Source organism: Python bivittatus, unplaced genomic scaffold, assembly GCF_059951505.1.
Source record: "Python bivittatus isolate LINGU-HERP-01145 unplaced genomic scaffold, Pbiv_v1 ctg000690_np1212, whole genome shotgun sequence".
Lineage (NCBI taxonomy): Eukaryota > Metazoa > Chordata > Lepidosauria > Squamata > Pythonidae > Python > Python bivittatus.
Window position 1 is genome coordinate 5790052 of NW_028277096.1, and position 18957 is coordinate 5809008.

An 18957-nucleotide genomic window follows, 5' to 3' on the forward strand; every position below is an offset into this window, starting at 1 on the left:
ACATCTGAATCAGGGGTGTCTGCAGAGTGTGGTCAAAAAAATCAAAATGGCAGCCATGGCAGAGTGATCAAAGCTTTGTCTGTTTTTTTATGTGTGATGCCCATAAGCTATGGCTTGAACAAATCAGTATATCTAACTGAATGCAATGGGCAGGAACTAATTCAGAAACAGAGAGACCTTATGTTCACCAGCCTCCAAACATCTATCAGCCCTCTGTCTTACATGTGAAACACGTTACCTCACTGAGTTTGGTGGAACTCAGGTCCCCCAGAAGCAGTGTATCTGAGGTGTGGGCAACAAGGTAGCGTTCCTTTCCCAGGATTTTCACCTCATCAATTTCATAGCCATAGTGGGATTTCAAAACTACTCGCATCCCAGTGGAGAGATTCTTCACAATAACCTGGAATATAGATAGAGAGGTATCATAGCAAAGCAGCATTCTCTTCCCTCCAACTTCCAAACTATATACAAATTATATACACGCATATTGGTGATCTGTAGATAGAAATTACATATAGGAACAAAAAAATGAGGATAGCACTTTGTAGCTTAGCTGGCCCTAAGAAAGCCAAGCTGGTTTCCAGGAGGGAAAGATGACCTAGCATTATTAGTTAAATCACTGCAGTCATTAAATTCTGTCATTTTGTATTTACTCACTGTTACATTTAACTCTAGGAAGAATATCCAGATCGATAGCACAGCCTCATACCATGCTAACATTTTTGTATCTGACTTCCAATAATATGTTTTCAGCTTTTGTCTCCACACATCACTAGTCTGCCTGAAATACTTCAAAGATCTACTTATTTTCTTGATCAGAGGTAGGAATCTGAATATATTAAGTGATACAGCAGCATCACAGGGCAGGTGAGGTCAAAGATTTTCAGACTTTGGGGGGGGCAGATCTGGAGGTATTGGGTAAGAGTGGAAATGGATGTGTCGTATTATGTGTTTTTAGCAACACTACGTATATCATTACATATATATTCTCATATGTTCATATATGGGTATGGCTATACAACATAAATGTGTGCTGTGCATATTAGGTATAAAACATGTACACATACAACATTCACATGTATGTTGTTATAACATTATATGCATTAATTCACTAAGGCAAGAACATCTATTTTGTGGATTGTTGTTGCTAACAAACTATCACTTTCCATACCACCTGCAAAATGATTCATTCTGATTTATTTAGTTCCCATTCTGCTGGCATTTGCAGCCAGCTGCTCAAGAGCAAACTTCACTCTCATACCTGGCTTGGCCCCACATACGTCATCTCAAATTTGTTCTTGTAAATGCTCCTGCGAAGGCAGCAGTCAAACTGTTCCACTCCACCACACAGGGTGCCCTGTGCAAACAGACGATTCCTTCAGGTATCCTCTGTGTACCAGCCCTCCAACCCAGCATATGAGATGGGACCACATGGCCTCCCAGGAATTGTATCCATGGCCATGAGACAGAGAGGGGAAACACACCGCACAGAGTCGCGAACCGTCTCGTTTCCAGGCCAAGGCTGTGATGGTATATAGATGAGAAATCTCCTTGGGCTTGGCTTCCTCCCATGCACTCCGACGAGGACTCCAATTCAGCACTCTCAGCCTGGGGGATCAAAGGTGGAGTGAGTAGCCAGGAGAGGTTTGTCCTACAGCAGAGTGTTTCCTTGTTCCACCCTCAAGCACCACACCTGTCAAAACTGCCAATTACTACTGATTGGCCCCCTGGACTGGCGGCTGCAACAGTGAACTCCTTCTCTGAAGCATCTCGACTATAGTCAAAGGTTTGGATCACATGCCCTTCTTTCCCGTAGGCCACAATCTTTTTGTCACAGCCAGAAGCCACAATGCTGTTGGATGCCCATGCCAAGGCATAAGGGGGACAGGGGTGCATCACCAATTTGCCCTGTTCAAAATCCAGAAGCAAAAAATGAGAAAAGGGAAAGAGGCAGGAGATAGCAGACAGCAAACCGTACAGTGCTGAACAAGGGCTATACAAATACTTTCCCCAAGCCAACATAAAAACATTACACTGCTGAGAAGAGCCATGAGGCTTTTCTCTATCCACTAGCTGGGTAGGCAATGGCATTTTGGATGTCCTTTTCGGGATATTTATATTGAGAAACTATTCTAATCAGGTTTATTTCTCCTAAGACCAACTCCTCATCTTGGTAACAGTTTGCCAATCTTGTTCTCTCTGTTAACTGCCAGGTCATAAGCTCATTAATCTGCACAGGAAATGCAATACTTTTTTTGCTATGGGGAGCTTCAGCAGCCTGAATTAGCTTGGGACTCCATGTGAGGATTTGTTCTAAAATGAACACAGCCAATATAACAAACTAGATGGATATAATCAGGAATTTAAAATATGAGAACCTTTCCATTCTTTTACGGAGAAGTTCCTGCTCACGTAAAATAGCAGGGGAAAAGTCATCCCTTCCTTTCCAGCAGGGAAAAGGCCTTGTTACAAAGTAGAAGCCTTGTGGGGGCGTGTGGAATGCCATGATCTTTTGTGATTACTCTCTTCTTCACATGCCAGGGAAAGCACAGTAGGGAGAGTGCATTGTCTTCCAAGAAAGGCAGAAAATTAGGAAAAGAGCTGAGGTCAGTAGAAGGAATGAAAACTCTGTGAGCTGTGCAACTCTCTTGCCTTAAAAGTATGTGCAAGTGTAAAATAGTATACAAAATATTTCACAAGATAGAAAAGAAAGTATACAAGGGGTTTGTGTGTGCGCACATAGATCTCTATATATGAGAAAACTATCACAGCAAGCTTCATGTCTCCAACTAAGATGCGCCCCATTCACCTCATTCCTAAACCACCTTTCCATCTCAGTGGAAATTCTTGTTGGGGAAGCATCCATCCTTTCCAGAAATCTGAAATAAGGTTAAAAAACTGCTACTCCCAGAATAACACTATATTCTGAAGCAGCAACTGTTTTCCACATTTCTCTCATCTCTTTACAGGCTTAGTCTGGTTAGAGGAGGAGGAGAGACTTCTTTGTACCTGTGATTCCCCAGAGCCTTCATCATCAAAGAAGTAACGCACAATGATTCCATCTGCATGTCCTGAGAGGATGCCCTTCCCTGAGATACTGCAGAGGAGGTATACAAGGAGTGATTAGTATGGAATTGCAGGGGATCATTTCTTTAAACCACTCACTATTGGCTCAGATAGTTTGTGGAGAAAAGAGAATGATAATAATGTAGGCCAGAGCAGTGTAGCCATCATGCTCAGGATGAGTATCATGTAGCCAGTACACCCCTCAGCTGCAGCGTGAGATCAGGTGCTCACAATAAGTGTCCCTGTGCTCCTGGCCAGAGCTGGAGAGGAGAGGAATCAGAGCTAGCAACTTCTAGGTGGTGAACCAAGGCACCTCTCCCTTTCTCCCACTTACTTGGAGGCCAGTGACACCACATAGGAATCAGTCCCATAAATGGTAGAGGATTTGTTGGTCTTGGTGTTAGCCAAACGAATCTTCAGAAAAGAAAAATCAGGTCAGCTCACCAATTAGGGAACAAGAAGAGGATGAGAACAGACATCCTTCTATCTCTGTGCTGCTCAGGGAGAACAGAGAATTTGGAGGTAGCCAATGCCATCTGAGATGGAATCAATCTGCAGCAGTATCTAGATGTGGGTGTGTTCTTTCCCAATTCCCAAACTGTATTTCTCAAAAAAAGCTCTATGACTCAGCTTCTCTCACCTTGCCTTCAACAAGCCCAAACACAATGGTATTCTCCTCTGGCCACAGCAAACATGTCACAGCACTCTAATACAGAACAAAATAAACAGGATAATCAGGAGCAGAAGAAATCAACCATTCTGCATGCAAAGAAATCTATCAACTGAATGGCCTGTTTGTGAAATTGGAGTTGCAATGCTGACTTCTCCCATGGCTGAACTTCCTCCTAGCAGCTGTGAAAAATGATGTTACTACTAGGGCAGACCTATTCTGACCAACTTACCTTGCTGACTATTCCATTCACAGATCTTGCTCAACACTGAGATACATAACTATTCCAATATCCAGCTCTTTTCCTCATTTCCATCCATACACATAGGGTGAACTGCTAAACCCCAGCCATTTATCTGCTGCCCGAACTCCAGCTCAGGCACCTGTCTATTAACCAAAAAGAAAAGCAGGCCCTGGCAGCATGCAAGGGTGCACGGGGACTCTCACTCCAAGGACACTTACCGTCTGAATGAACTTGTTGCAGATCACCTTTTTGTCACCCCTGGACAAAAGTAAACAGAAACAATTTTACTGTCAAGGGCCACCAATTATCCCATAAGTTGCAAAGCTCCCCTAGAGGATCCAGCTGGATGAAATAATACAAGAGTGTTGCCAGTAAAGCAGGAGACAGGCAGCCAGGGTGTCCCCATAGTCTCCTGAAGTTAGTGTGATATTTCTTACAAGACTCTTCAGAACTACAGGAAGGAGGAAATGAACCACCTCCATCCATATTCACAGTAACACCATCTAAGACCAATCTAAATTTTTATCTTGTTGTAAATCACCCAGGGTCCTTTCACTAGATGGGCAGTGCCAAATTTGATGAATAAATAAAAATAAATAAATGAATAAATAAGACAGAGATGCAACTGAAGGGCTATTACTAGAACACAACCTGTACTATTTAAAAGAATAAATCTCCTTTTTCATCCTACCCCTACCCAAAGGCACTTACCATTCCTCCCCAATCTTGTAGACAAAGATGATGTTGTCTGACTGCCCAACAGCAATCTTAGTGGAATCTGGGGAAAATGCCATTCCTTTTACCACATAGCTCTTCCTGCCATACTAGAAAGAGAAGAAAAACAGAAAGGCTGTAACACAATGTGCTTAGTGATTCAAAATCACAGTCCAAAAAACTGTAGATCAGGAGACATCATCACATCTAAAGAGGTCACTCACATCAATGCTGAACACATCAGGGAAACTATTAGAAGGTGATTTCGTTCAAGAAGCAGTAAGTCTTTTGCAAACAAAGTAGACAAAAAGGAACCCAAACTCGCAAAACAGAAGTACAAACAGACAGTAAGAGATGAAAGAATTTTCTGGAACATTTTACAAATAATACATAGGAGACAAAAAGAAAAAAGAAAAGAGTTTTTCTTTTATACAATTTACTACAGGTTGAGAATATATTTAGAACATGTCAACCACATATCAGTATATTGATGCCAACATGTCACTAATAATGTGTAGTTTTATGTCATACAGTGGGGCAAAAAAGTATTTAGTCAGCCACCAATTGTGCAAGTTCTCCCACTTAAAAAGATGAGAGAGGCCTGTAATTTTCATCATAGGTATACCTCAACTATGAGAGACAAAATGGGGAAAAAAATCCAGAAAATCACATTGTCTGATTTTTAAAGAATTTATTTGCAAATCATGGTGGAAAATAAGTATTTGGTCAATATCAAAAGTTCATCTCAATACTTTGTTATATATCCTTTGTTGGCAATGACAGAGGTCAAACGTTTTCTGTAAGTCTTCACAAGGTTTTCACACACTGTTGCTGGTATTTTGGCCCATTCCTCCATGCAGATCTCCTCTAGAGCAGTGATGTTTTGGGGCTGTTGCTGGGCAACACGGACTTTCAACTCCCTCCAAAGGGGTTCCTTTCCATGGGGTTGAGATCTGGAGACTGGCCAGGCCACTCCAGGACCTTGAAATGCTTCTTACGAAGCCACTCCTTCATTACCCGAGCGGTGTGTTTGGGATCATTGTCATGCTGAAAGACCCAGCCACGTTTCATCTTCAATGCCCTTGCTGATGGAAGGAGGTGTTCACTCAAAATCTCATGATACATGGCCCCATTCATTCTTTCCTTTACACGGATCAGTCGTCCTGGTCCCTTTGCAGAAAAACAGCCCCAAAGCATGATGTTTCCACCCCCATGCTTCACAGTAGGTATGGTGTTCTTTGGATGCAACTCAGCATTCTCTCTCCTCCAAACACGAGGAGTTGAGTTTAGACCAAAACGTTCTACTTTGGTTTCATCTGACCATATGACATTCTCCCCATCCTCTTCTGGATCATCCAAATGCTCTCTAGCAAACTTCAGACAGGCCCGGACATGTACTGGCTTAAGCAGGGGGACACGTCTGACACTGCAGGATTTGAGTCCCTGGCAGCGTAGTGTGTTACTGATGGTAGCCTTTGTTACTTTGGTCCCAGCTCTCTGCAGGTCATTCACTAGGTCCCCCCATGTGGTTCTGGGATTTTTGCTCACCATTCTTGTGATCATTTTGACCCCACGGGGTGAGATCTTGCATGGAGCCCCAGATCGAGGGAGATTATCAGTGGTCTTGTATGTCTTCCATTTTCTAATTATTGCTCCCACAGTTGATTTCTTCACACCAAGCTACTTGCCTATTGCAGATTCAATCTTCCCAGCCTGGTGCAGGTCTACAATTTTGTTTCTGGTGTCCTTCGACAGCTCTTTGGTCTTGGCCATAGTGGAGTTTGGAGTGTGGCAGTTTGAGGTTGTGGACAGGTGTCTTTTATACTGATAACAAGGTCAAACAGGTGCCATTACTACAGGTACGAGTGGAGGACAGAGGAGCCTCTTAAAGAAGTAGTTACAGGTCTGTGAGAGCCAGACATCTTGCTTGTTTGTAGGTGACCAAATACTTATTTTCCACCATGATTTGCAAATAAATTCTTTAAAAATCAGACAATGTGATTTTCTGGATTTTTTCCCCCATTTTGTCTCTCATAGTTGAGGTATACCTATGATGAAAATTACAGGCCTCTCTCATCTTTTTAAGTGGGAGAACTTGCACAATTGGTGGCTGACTAAATACTTTTTTGCCCCACTGTATATTATGGACATATATGAAGGCTGGAGTATGTAAGACCCACCAAATTAGGCCAAAAATGCAGAAAGGTTTATTCAGGACAGAAGTTATGGGATTATATAGTTTTCACAACAAAGGTTGTTTTCTAGAACCAAGTAAGGCTACAACACTCTGTGGAAAACTACCAGAAGGTCTGCAAAAAATGTCAAAATGGAACTGGCCCAATTTTAACAGACCAGTCAAGCCTCACTGGAAAATATAAAAATGTGTGAGAACTATAGTGCTTTGGAGCCATCACACAGAAAGAGATATCATGCCTGGGCATCTTCAATTCTTCTGGAACTGAGATTTTGACAGGGATATGCAAATGTGTAAATAAGTGGTGATTTTATTTCAAAAAATCAACTGTAAAAGTTGGAAATTCTGCATTTGTTTGTGTTATGTCTGGCTCTCTGAGCAAAAAAAATATAAGTAGCATTGGAGATGCTTTCTGTCCCTCAGTGTGACAAAGGAAACATTCTCTTTTGTTGTGGTTTAATGTGGTTTCTACTTCGTTGCAACATTGTGAAACTGATTTTTAATCATTTCCTGAAATGGTTTCTTCTTGCTTTAATGCACTCCCCCAATGCTTTATATTGTGGAATTTAAAGCCTTGGGAGATAACTGAGTTTATGTGCAAGAACTCACAATACAGAAATGATGCTGGCGTATCTAATTCTGCTACTTGCTGCCAGTTACAGAATTTGTCTCTTCCCCTCATATTTACATTCCTCTCATCTAGCAAGTAGTTTGTATAACAATAATCTGATGGCAATGTCACATGAATATCTTATAAAAATTACTCAGGCAATTCCAAAGTACATGCATTTTTTAAAGCTTCTGAAAATATGCTCAGGGGAAATCTTCATAGTACAGAGTGCATTTTTTCCTCTCTTAATGAATAGCTCTATATCAATAAAATACTTCACGGAATTAACACTAGCTCATCCAAGAAAAGGGGAGTTCATGTAACGACAGGGAATGAATCTCCCTCTGTGTTGAGTCTCTAACATACCAACTGAGCAACCTATTATTCCCTTTCTGAAACATAACTTTGGACAAATTGTGAAAGATTATTTCATATGGCTTGATCCCTCAGAGAAAAGCTTACCTTAGCATCTGCAGGCTTGGTGGAAAACTTGTCCCTACGCTCACCCTGCTCATCGTATAAGAGAACCACGCGATCCACTGTGCAAACGGCAAATTTGGCATTATTGGGGGCCCAGGCCATGCAAGTAACCTTGGCTGCCCCATCCTGGAAGGAAGAAATGCAAGAAAAAAAGTCAAGTTACAGGTAAGATATGCAGGCGGACTCGCCATCAAGTGAGATGGGAACTCCTTCAGGTCTATGACCCGTTGCCAGCCCGATTTCTTCCCACGGGAAGCGGAGATAGGCCACGTTACAGGCCACGGGCAGGGGACTGGAGGGGTGGTATTTCTCCCCATGTCTCGATCCCCCAAACTGGTTTTTCTTCGGCTCAAGTAACCTGGGGGGTGAGCAGAGTCCGAACGTGCCGCAGCTGCATCGCCGCCGCCGCTCCCAGGCTGCCGCGTCCCCTCCCGTTACCCGAGTAACGTCCCCTCGTGATGGCGTCACCGGCGCCGCGTGAAACGGAAAGGACAGCCGTGCAGAGCCATAGAGATACGTTGAATGGGCGCTCGTTTGAGGGAGCCGTTTTCGAGTCTCCACTGCGGAAGGAAAAAAAGCTGATCATCGAAACCGTTGGAAACTTATTTTGCAGAACCTCGCATGCCTTTTCGGATTTCGTGGAAGACTTATAATTGCCATATATTGAGCTAGAACTTTAGTCCTTCTTACCCAATTTTGTCACCCTTGTGTAACAAGCTCCCCAGCCTTCAAACAGCCTTTTTCACCTCCCCTCAGAATAGCAAGCTGGCGCCCTCCTCATCATTTGGACGGATTTCATTTCTCACAATGCTTTGTCACTGACCAAACTAGCTAGGGGTTCTGTGTTTGAGATATGTTGGAAATGCCCAGGACTGAACCCTCCACAATCCATAAAGCAGATGTTCTTCTATCACTAAGGGAGAATTTCCCCATAAAGTGAAGTCCTAGCTTTCATGACTAAATAAAAAGGGATAAACATGAACATTGGAAGCTGTTGTATATAAAGCCAGACTCCCTCACCCAATAATGTCTTCAATAATTAGCAGCAGCCCTCTATTCCTATATGCAGTTTTTCCTGCTGTACCAGATGCCTAGATTGAACCTTAAACTTTAAGCAAGTGTTCTACCATCAAATTTGGTAGATTATCTGGACCCCTTTCAGTCAGGATTCATGTCTGGTCATAGTACCAAGAATGATTGTGCTTGTTGATGGCCTTTGGCCAGCCAGGATTCATTTTGCTTCCTTGATTTCTCAGTGGCCTTTGATACCATCTGTACCCAGCTGTACATCTCTGCCCAGGCCAACCAAGCAATGCTGCTGGGGTCTTTTCCCAGTGCCTGGAGGCTGTGGAGGCTGGATGGGGAAGAACAGGCTTTGACTCAGCCCATTGGCTCTGGAGATTTTCCATCTTTAACTTTGCCTTGGGGTGCAGTTCCCCAGTCAGAGCTAGTACACAATTTAGGGGTCCTACTGGAGTCACAGCTCCTGCTCAAAGAGCAGGTGGAAGCTGTGGCTGGGAGGGGTTTTGTACAGGTTCATCTTATGCACCAATTGTGGCCATTCCTGGACCGGGAGATCTTGCTCACAGTGTCTTGTGCCTTAATCAGCTTAAATTATTATAACACACTCTACATGGGGCTGCCCTTGAAGAGCATTCAGAAGCTGCAGATGATTCAGAATGCAGCAGCACAAGCAGTTTTTGGTGTCTTTTGATATGCTCATATGATACCATTGCTCCACGAGCTGCATTGGCTCTCAGTAGACATCTGGGTCCAATTCAAGATGCTGGTTACCATATACAAAGCCCTACATAGCATTGGACCATGCTATTTGTGGGATTGCCTGTCTTCCATTGTTTCTGCCAAGTTTAGCAGAAGGGTATGTCCCAAGTCCCTTCTGTCAAATAATGGCATGTTGTTGGACCTTGGAGTCATGACTTCTTTATAGCTGTGCCTGTCCTGTGAAACTGCATACCCTCAGAGATCCAGATGGCCCCAACCCTGTTATCTTTTCCTAAGGGTCTGAAAACCTGGCTGCCCCCTGCCCCCGGCATTTGGGCCAGGTGGTTAGGCAAGCTTTGCTGGTGATGTCACTTTTTGTTTTGGGGGTTGTTGTTTTAACTATGGTGTCATGGATTATATGTTGTTGTAGTGGTTATATGAGTTATATGTTGTTGTAATGGTTTTAATCTTTGAACCCCACCCAGAGTCACTGCTGTAAGGTGGGCAACTCTATAAATCATATAAATAAATAAATTATGGCTTCTTCTCTTCAACACAGTATGAAGGAACTAGCTAATGATCTGTCTGTTTGCACTCCTTAGGTATTCTCTTTGACAAATCCTGGAGAATTGTTGAAGTGCCAGATGACTAGAGAACTATTGTTGAACCTACCTTCAAAAAGCAGAGAGAAAGGAAGATTCAACAAACTATAGACCAGCCTAACATCACTACCTAAGAAGATTTAATAATATATCATTAAGGGATCAATCTGTAAGCATCCTGAAAATAATTGAGGCATTTATTTATTTATTCATTCATTAGATTTATATCACACCTTTCCTCCAGAAGCTCAAGATAGCATTTCTTTCTTCCAGGTTTTTTTTTCTTATAGCCCTGTAAGGGAGATTGGCTGAGAGAGTACCTAGCTCAAAGTCACCAACGAGTTTCCATGGCTGAGGCCAGACTAATGTTATCTTATTTTTTTGATTTGGATAATTTCATTAATAGATTGTGGGACTGCTGTAGACAGTAGAAAGTATAGCTTTACTTCAGCAAAGCATTTGATAAAGTACCCCATGACATGCTGATTAGCAAGCAACAGAGGAACTGCATGGCATAACAATAAGACACATAGGAGGCTCAAAAATAGTACACAAACAGTCCTCATGAATATTTCCTCATCAAATCTCTCTCTCTCTCTCTCTCTCTCTCTCTCTCTCTCTCTCCCTCCCTTGTATGTCAAACCCTATAGATATAAAATTCAAAATTATATTGATTGGAGAATTAGGTAACAGAAGTGCAAAGCCTTCATTTAGGAAACAAATTCAAATACCAAATATAAGATGAAGGATAGTTGGTTTAGTAATAGTACAGTACTTGTGAAAAAATCTGGGAATAATAAGTTGGCCATGTGGTGTGGCTGCAAATACAGCAAATGCAATTTAAAGATGCCTCCTGAAGTATAATGCTCTTTTTTTAAAATATAATTTTACTGAAGAAATTTTTAACAAAATAAAAACAATATAAATATTAGAAAAAAACAAAGAAAATAAGGAAGAATAGTGAATAAGTAAGAAAGAAAATAAAAAAAGAAATAGAAAAGAAAAAGATTATAAAGAAGCAGCTTCCAGTCTTCTTGGCAGTGGTTATAAATGCATTTATATTTTAAACTCTCTCTCTCGACGGTTACATCATAATTTCCTTCTTTCCATAAACTACCCTTTCTAATCTTCAAACCCATAAATCACATTTTAAATCAAACCCATAAATCACATTTTTCATTTTTCTCTTTTTTCAGCTAAAAGTCCATAAGGGCTTTCCAGTTACTGATAAATGTAGTTGTTGATCTTTCTCTAATCAAGCAAGTTAATTTTGCCATCTGTGCTAATTCTGCCATCTTCACCAACCATTCCTCCATGGTGGATATTTCAGAGTCTTTCCATTTTTGCGCATATAATAGTCTTACAACAGTAATCATATTAAAAAAAAAATCTTCCTGGCTCTTTTCTAATTGACTGTCCATTAATCCCAGCAAGAGAAGTTCTGGTTTCAGTTGAATGCTGATCTTTAAAATTCTTTGTATCATTATATGTATTTGAACCCAGAAATTTCTGGCTTTTTTTACAAGCCAACTAGGTATGATAAAATGACTCTTCATGTTGTCCACATTTCCAACATAAATTCGAAGTACCTTTATACATTCTAGACAATTTTTCTGGAGCCATATACCAACGGTACATCATTTTATAAAAATTCTATTTTAAGTTATAACATAATGTATATTTCAAACCTTTTAACCACATATTTTCCCACTTTTCCTTCAGTATATTGTGTCCAAAGTTCTTAGCCCCTTTTATCATACAGTCTTTCACTTGTTGTTCTTCTATTTCAAATTTCAATAAATGTTTATACATGTTAGCAATTATATGTTCATCATTTGTAGATAGTTCAACTTCAAATTCTGTCTTCTGCTGCTCAGTTCCAAATGTCCTATTATCCACCTTAAATCTTTCTCTTAACTGTGCATACAAAAACCATTGAAAACTAAATCCTTCTGCAGCCAATTGCTCTTTGGATTTCATCTTATATTCTCCATGTTCCTGTCCTAAGAACTCTTGATAAGTTAACAATTGTTCCTTACCTACTGTTTCTTTCCTATAAAATGCTTCTTGCGCTGAGACCCATAAAGGCATTTTTGGGCACAATCTATGTTCATATCTGTTCCATTTTCTCACTGTGGCACTTCTAATATAATGATTCTTAAAATCTACATTAACCTTAACTTTATTGTACCATAGAAAACCATGTCATCCAAATCTCAGATTGTGTTCTTCTAATTCTAAAGTTTTGAAGTATAATTTTCAAATCACAGGAAGCAATCACTCCCCTCTGTTCTGCTCAGGTCAGATCCCACTTGAAATACAGAGTCTAGTTCTGGATTCAGACACATTGAAATGGATTCAGAGAAGGGAAACAAAGATGGTCAAGAGATGGGAAACTATTGAATGATGAAAAATTGAAGGCCCTTTAGCCTTAGGGAAAGATGACTGAGAAGAGAGATGACAGCACATTTCAAATACTTGAAAGGATGACATATCAAAGAAGGTCAGAGGCAAGATCTGTTATCTCTGATTCTAAAGCGCAGGACACAGAAAAGTGGATTTAAGTTACAGGGAGGCAGATTCTGTAAATGGTGGAAAAAACATCCTAACAGTAAGAGTAGTTTGACAGTGGAACCAATTATTCAGAGGTGATGGACTCTCCTTCGTTGGATTTGTTCATATGGAGTCAAGACAGCCATCCCTCGAGGATGCTTTAATTAGGATTCCTGTCCTGAGCAGGGTATTGGGCTTGATGGCCTAAATCAGCATTTCTCACTGTGGCCACTTTAAGATGGGTGGACTTCAACTCCCAGAATTCCCCAGCCAGCATGGCTGGCTGGGGAATTCTGGGAGTTGAAGTCCACCCATCTTAAAGTGGCCACAATTGGAAAACACTGACCTAAATGACCTGTTCCAACACTGTGATTGCAAACCTGTTTTAGAAATTCACATTATTAGTTTGGGAAGTGTTGTATTTTTAATAGCAACAACATATAAATTCTTGATGTTACATTCTTCTTTAAATTCCGAGGGGCAAGACTGTGTGTGCAATACGATAAAAATCTACTCCAGTTTCTCGCCATTACCGAATTACAGCTCTAAAATCGCCATTTGCTCCCAAGGTCCGCACAGGCAGCTCTTACTTCCAACCTCCTGGGAGAAAAAAATAATAATAACGCAACTACGACTTCCCCAGGTGCTGCTTAACCCTAACCATCGGCGTCGTCGTAGGAGAAAGGCTCGTCTCCATCGCAGCGCATGCGTGCCGGCTCTACCCGAAGGCGAGGTGCATCGACGTAGAGAAGTCCCACCCACCGCCGGTAGAGCGGCCGAGACCCAGCCCGAGGCTCCTCTCTTTCTAGTGATGGAGGCGCTCCGGGCTGCGGGGCGAGCTGTGCTCCGGAGTCCCAGCCTCGCCCGCCACCGCTTGGGCGTTGCCCGCCTTCGCCGCCACCGACAAGGTGAGTGCGTGAAAGCGCCTCACTGGGCGCTGCAGGTGTAACGCCGCGGTTGCTAGGAGACAGCAGGACGCCCAACCAAGCTGCTCCTCCTTTCCCCACGGCCGCTCTTCCTTTTCTCCCTTCTCGTGGGACAGGCGGGGACTCTCAGCGGCGCCGCGAACCTCCACGGGACTGGAAGGGCGAGGGAGGTTTCTAGGAGCTCGTGGTGGGGACTGGGGTTGGAGGGCGCTGCTTTTTCTGGAGCGCGAAATTAATCGGTGGCGCTCCAGCCTCCCCAGCTGAGTTGGAGCCCCAAAGGACGGAGACTGTAGGAGGAGGCGGTTTACGTACCGACGGTAGGCCCCTTTGGGCCGTCTGGATGGAAGAACCAAGCCAGACTCATCCCCAACACAGTGGGGCCAGCACTGCGCTGGGGGACTGAGATCCTCTTCAATATCAGGCGCCCTGGGCCCCGGAGCTGCTCTGGTGCTTGGTTCCTCAACAACCTCGACCTGGTTAGTGAAGGACCTAACTGCTGCTTTTGCACAATACACACAGTTTGGTTAGCTTTAATTTCAGATGATTTCCCCCTCTGATCTATGGCAGCCTTAGCTTTTAAAGAAAAGATCAATACCTACTTTGTCTTGTCAGGATTGTGACTTTAAAATCTGAAAGGCGCTAATACCTGTTGCTAGTTGAACTAAACTGTGGAATAAATGGCGTTTTTCAAAATTTCATCAAGGCTGACTTTGGTTCCTACCTTGCTCATGGAAAAGAAGATTTCAAAATAGAGTTGAACCAGACTCAGTGGAGTGAAAGATGATGGAGGTAGGAGCAAAGGCAGGAAGATTTTTTTAGGTGCTTCCCACTTTTTAGAGCTGATGATAATAGTGCTCCCATTTGTGGACAGTAGTTGTATCTGACTGATACTCTTCATCTGCCCTATATCCTCACAGTGAGAGGGATAGTAGAAAATGGGCATGCAAGCAATGGAATGCTTTTGTTTTGGTTGAGTTGTTGGTTATTTCCAACCAGAGGTGTTCACAAGGTGGGTGTGCACAGATGTCAAAAGCAGCATTGTGTTGATGCGATGTGAGCTTCATCTCTTTTGTCTGTGCATAGTGATGTTGCACATACAGGCTAGACCTTGCAACCTGAAATTACTTTTGTCATTTGGAGGAAGATGGTGGGTCCTATAGAAGTCTAGAATACCAACTTGGCATAATTTGTGGAAGAAATATATAATTGTTTCTTCTGTTTCCAGCCCCACCCACATATGAGGAAGACGGTATTAAGATTGGTGGGCCCAAAGGTTTGCAAAAACCAAAAAGTCTTTAGAGAAAATGTCCATATTTTATATACAGAATAGTGATAAAATACCTGAATTCTTGCTGCTGAGGGCAAGGCATTGCTTTGGTTTCCATCTCTGCTAACCTATTTTTTGTCTTGTTCTGCAGAACTCCCTGAATCTTGGGCTGACATGCGTGAACCCCTCTTGGAGGGCATGAGTTTTGCCCTGAAGTACCTAGGCATGACATTGGTGGAGAAGCCCAAAGGGGAAGACATGGCAGCAGCTGCCATCCACCGTATCATTGCCATGGTAAAAGATGTCTTTCCCTTCTTGTCCTGCCTCCACCCCATAATACAGGCTGGCAATGGCAGTCCCCAAGATTTTCATGCCTCAGGATTTCATGAACAAGCCATGCTCAGAGGTGGGGGGATTAAAGCTTGACTCTTCAAGCTATGGAGGAGAAAATGGATGGCAGCTTCCATTCTTTTTATTCAGCTTTGTAGATTGCTGTTTTGGTGTTTCAAATCCTTTATAGGTTTAGAGGTAGCATATTAGCTATCTTAGCTAAATAGGACTTCTGTATTCACATGTAGTTTGAGTAGAGTTTGAAGGTAGGGGTGAATAAATGTAATCTAAATCTGGACATGGGCTTTATGGATGCATTACTTCATAACAGATTGCTGGATTTGAATATTGGATTTGACCCAGAAGAGATAGTTTTACATTCATCTCCACAATCTTTTTTTTTATCCATTTCTTCTTATCCTCAGGCTCGGGTGGGGCCTAAGAAGTTCCAGAAGATGATTCTGACTGTGTCACCCAGGGGCCTCTCTCTGCAAGATGCTGAGACCAAGGAAACAATTGAAACGATCTCCATTTACAGGTGTGGATTCATGCAAAAAGACTGCATTCCTGGTAGAACACCGCTGACGAACAGATGGATGATTAGATGGCCATTTGTTCCTAATTGTTCCTGTATGATGTATCAAGAAGCACCACTGACTGAGCAAAGACTTAAAGTGCATGGCTAAAGCGCATGCAGAGGCTGCATGAACCTTTCCTTTTGTGTGTATAGCATGTTGTACAGTATAAGAAACTAAGCTGGCGCTAATTCGAAAGCTTTCCTGGACCTGCCCAGAAGCATATCCTTTCCATTTAAAATTTGCCTTCCTGTGCAGAGGAGCTTACCGGTTGGGCTTATCACTTTTCTTACTGCTAATTTAGGAAAGATGCTTTTTATACCTACAGACTGGGAACGTCTTACTCTCTCCATTTTTTTTCATGGGCTTTCTGTAAATCAACTGTTGCTTATTTCTGCTAGGAATCTTCTGCTGTTGCAAGAAGTGACCTACTTTTTTATGCTGAGGGCTGTACTTGATGTTTAAATGGTATAATAGATGCGCTGTGAGAAGTGGGTCAAGTCAAGGCTGAAAAACAGACAAGGCTCTACCAAAAGATTTTAAAAATATCTTCCATGGTATTAAGTTATATCACAGCTAAGTATAACAGGTTCAGAGTATTGCTATTTTAAAGCATTTTCTAAGAACCCCCACCCCAAATTGTTGCTCCAAAGAGTTCAGTTGCATTTCAAAAAGTCTTTTTGAAGTTGCAACAAACCATTGGGCTGCATGTCAGCTGTGGAAGTCTACTTTTGCTCTTGCCTAACTGGCAAATTATCTGTACCCCCACAATTCATGTGGTTCTTTCTTCCTGTTCTGATTGTGTCTTCATTAGCAAATGTGTCCTATCCTGAGCCCTTTCCTGGTTTTGACATATACTGCCTCTCCCCTTTGTACAGGCTTATAAGAAGCAAGCCCAGCCTTTTCTTTTGCAGGATTTCCTATTGTACCACAGACAAGCTCCAGAACAAAGTCTTTGCCTATGTGGCACAGAACCCTCAGAGCGGTGCGCTCGAATGCCATGCTTTTCTATCACCTAAGAAGAAGATTGTAAGTTTCTGTGACTTTAGTGGGGAGGGAAGAGGACTTACTCTCTGGCTTATTCCAATCCTACTGTTTGCCTTGAGGAGACAGTCCTGGCTGCCTATGCCTCAGGAGAGGGGACTTTTCACCTTGGTTGCTGCTTGGCCTGCTGCTCCTGTGTACTGTCTCTAGTCATTTTTTCTTTCCTCTTCTTACCTCGTAGGCCCAGGCTGTGACTCTCACTGTGGCCCAGGCCTTCCAAGTGGCCTTGGATCTCTGGCAAGCTGCACAGGCAGGTATGACTGATAGGTGCACATTCCTGTAATTGTTATTGAGAGGCAATTGTTAATGCCTCCTTCCCCCCGCTTTTTGACTGTGCTGAACTCCCTGCCTTTCCCCAGTGCGGAGGGAAGAGAGATGCAGGAGTAAGGATTAATTCCCTGAATAAGATCTGGCTAGCCTGTGAAGCTTAGATGGCTGGCCGAAACATGGATGGTGATGAGAGGAGGGGACTCTTCACATCCTCAAAGGCGCTTTCAATATTATTATGACGTTGGGAGGGCAAATCAGTTGCAGGGTATCTTTTCCCCTCAGGCTCCAGGGAGGAAGAAAAGCACCTTCCAAGGCCAATGTGCCCCATAGAAAGCACTTGTCCGCCAGTCAGGACACCTCTGGGCAGCCCCCCGTTCAAAACAGACTTTGAGGTATTGTATGGTTCATGGCCTCAGCTCCTTTCCCCCTTATTTTGCATGTAACCCATTGGCTATGATGGCCAAGAGAGGTTCCCCACTTTGGAAACAGGTGAGCACATTAGAGGAAAGGAGCCACGGTCATGCTTTTGCTTACCCCATCGAGAGAATTGGTGGGACCAAGTGTTTCATGATATCCTCTGTCTCTAGGATGAAGATGATGAGGAAGGAGATCTTAATGAAGCCTTCTCTGGGTAGGAATGTGATGCCTATGTCAGGCTCAGGCCTGGGAGGCCAGAGCCCAGGATGTCTCATGGCTGGGAAATGCTTGGCTGGAATCCCCAGTGGCTGCAAGACTAATTGATTAAGTAATCTGGCAGGTGTGTGGGTGGATAGGGGTAGGTTAGACTTGCCTTGCCTTGCCTTGCTGCTGTAACATGTCTTTGCTTTCTACTTCAAAGCTGCATGGAGGAGGGGGGCTGCCCCACCACAGGTAATAAACTCTCTGTCTAATTTTGCCATCACCATGTTCCCTTTTCCAGGGAGTATGGAAGCCTCCTAATGTTTATGTTTTGTCCTGTCCATGATGTCCACGATTGGCCTGCTTTCTTGATTGTAGCGGAAGAGCAGTAATCACATTTTCCAAAGTATTTCTCACTGTGTGCCCCAACTAGAAGAGGGCACCTCTCCCCTCAGTGGTTTTACTGATAACTTTGTATTTCAGATGCAGGGAGCCTTACCTTTGGGAGCTCCCCAGTCACACAGTTCTACTCAGTGGCAGCCTGGGGATGCAGTCCTCCCAGCAATTGCCTGCCTCCAGGGACACTTTTCTAAATCTCCTGTTGCTGTCATCACTATTCATCTCCAGCACCACTTTGTTATCTGCAATGCATAAAGAATGGGCTGATCTCTCCAGCCATAGACCCTCTTGCCGTTAATAACTGTGTATTGTTCAGAACTTCAAGTAAATACCTCCTAGAAGCATCAAGGTGCCCAGTAGTTCTCCAGGCACTTCACTGGTTCTACTCCAAAAGCTATATTCTGCAGGGATGCCAGAACTCCTGTACTCGGTAAAGGCAATAGATACCCTTTTTTATAGTAGGGCATAGCTCTGAATGCAGAGGTAGGTGCTATGTAGCAAAAACAATCAGACTTGTAATTAGTTTCTTGCCCCATTGAATTGGGTTGGGAGCCTTGTGGATGTAGAAAAGTTCTGGCTTCTGTTTCACTTGAGAGGGAGATCCCCTGCCCCCAATCATTCATCACTGCCAAATCACAGCTTTGTAGCAAAAGACTAATTTTTAATGTCATTT

General features: G+C 42.9%; 2 protein-coding genes across 5 annotated transcripts in view; one reads left to right on the top strand and one right to left on the bottom strand.

The window, feature by feature from the left end:
* IFT172 (intraflagellar transport 172) overlaps window positions 1-8420 on the bottom strand; it is a 27297-nt gene extending 18877 nt beyond the window's left edge. For both annotated transcript variants that reach the window (XM_007420871.4, XM_088152492.1), the window contains exons 1-11: window positions 8337-8420; window positions 7961-8104; window positions 4692-4804; window positions 4199-4238; window positions 3707-3772; window positions 3401-3480; window positions 3010-3097; window positions 1694-1908; window positions 1485-1608; window positions 1262-1357; window positions 239-400 (exon numbers count right to left, since the gene is read on the bottom strand). In XM_007420871.4, coding sequence (XP_007420933.1) covers window positions 239-400; window positions 1262-1357; window positions 1485-1608; window positions 1694-1908; window positions 3010-3097; window positions 3401-3480; window positions 3707-3772; window positions 4199-4238; window positions 4692-4804; window positions 7961-8104; window positions 8337-8375 — 1167 coding nt within the window. In that variant the 5' untranslated portion in view covers window positions 8376-8420. The remainder of the gene's footprint in view (window positions 1-238; window positions 401-1261; window positions 1358-1484; window positions 1609-1693; window positions 1909-3009; window positions 3098-3400; window positions 3481-3706; window positions 3773-4198; window positions 4239-4691; window positions 4805-7960; window positions 8105-8336) is intronic.
* LOC103065690 (low density lipoprotein receptor adapter protein 1-like) lies at window positions 8061-18942 on the top strand. Of its 3 annotated transcripts, XM_088152493.1 has the most exons (10): window positions 8061-8143; window positions 10303-10471; window positions 13499-13763; window positions 15200-15342; window positions 15804-15916; window positions 16868-16982; window positions 17179-17251; window positions 17550-17659; window positions 17855-17898; window positions 18369-18942. In XM_088152493.1, the coding sequence occupies exons 3-10, from the start codon at window positions 13667-13669 to the stop codon at window positions 18580-18582; spliced, it is 909 nt and encodes a 302-aa protein (XP_088008619.1). In that variant the 5' UTR covers window positions 8061-8143; window positions 10303-10471; window positions 13499-13666; the 3' UTR covers window positions 18583-18942. The 3 variants fall into 3 exon arrangements, with proteins under 3 accessions (XP_088008619.1, XP_088008621.1, XP_088008620.1); XM_088152495.1 differs by lacking the exon at window positions 17550-17659 and having other exon boundaries at window positions 18369-18457; XM_088152494.1 differs by lacking the exon at window positions 17550-17659 and having other exon boundaries at window positions 17855-18509.
* Window positions 18943-18957: the final 15 nt, after the last annotated feature.

What these genes read in the sequence shown, in the direction of transcription:
- LOC103065690 (XM_088152493.1), top strand. Translation starts at nt 13,667, where the DNA reads ATGGAGGCGCTCCGGGCTGCGGGGCGAGCTGTGCTCCGGAGTCCCAGC. An exon ending in GAAACGATCTCCATTTACAG is followed by an intron (nt 15,917 to 16,867) that starts GTGTGGATTCAT and finishes TTTCTTTTGCAG; the next exon opens with GATTTCCTATTGTACCACAG. An exon ending in CTGGCAAGCTGCACAGGCAG is followed by an intron (nt 17,252 to 17,549) that starts GTATGACTGATA and finishes TTTTCCCCTCAG; the next exon opens with GCTCCAGGGAGGAAGAAAAG.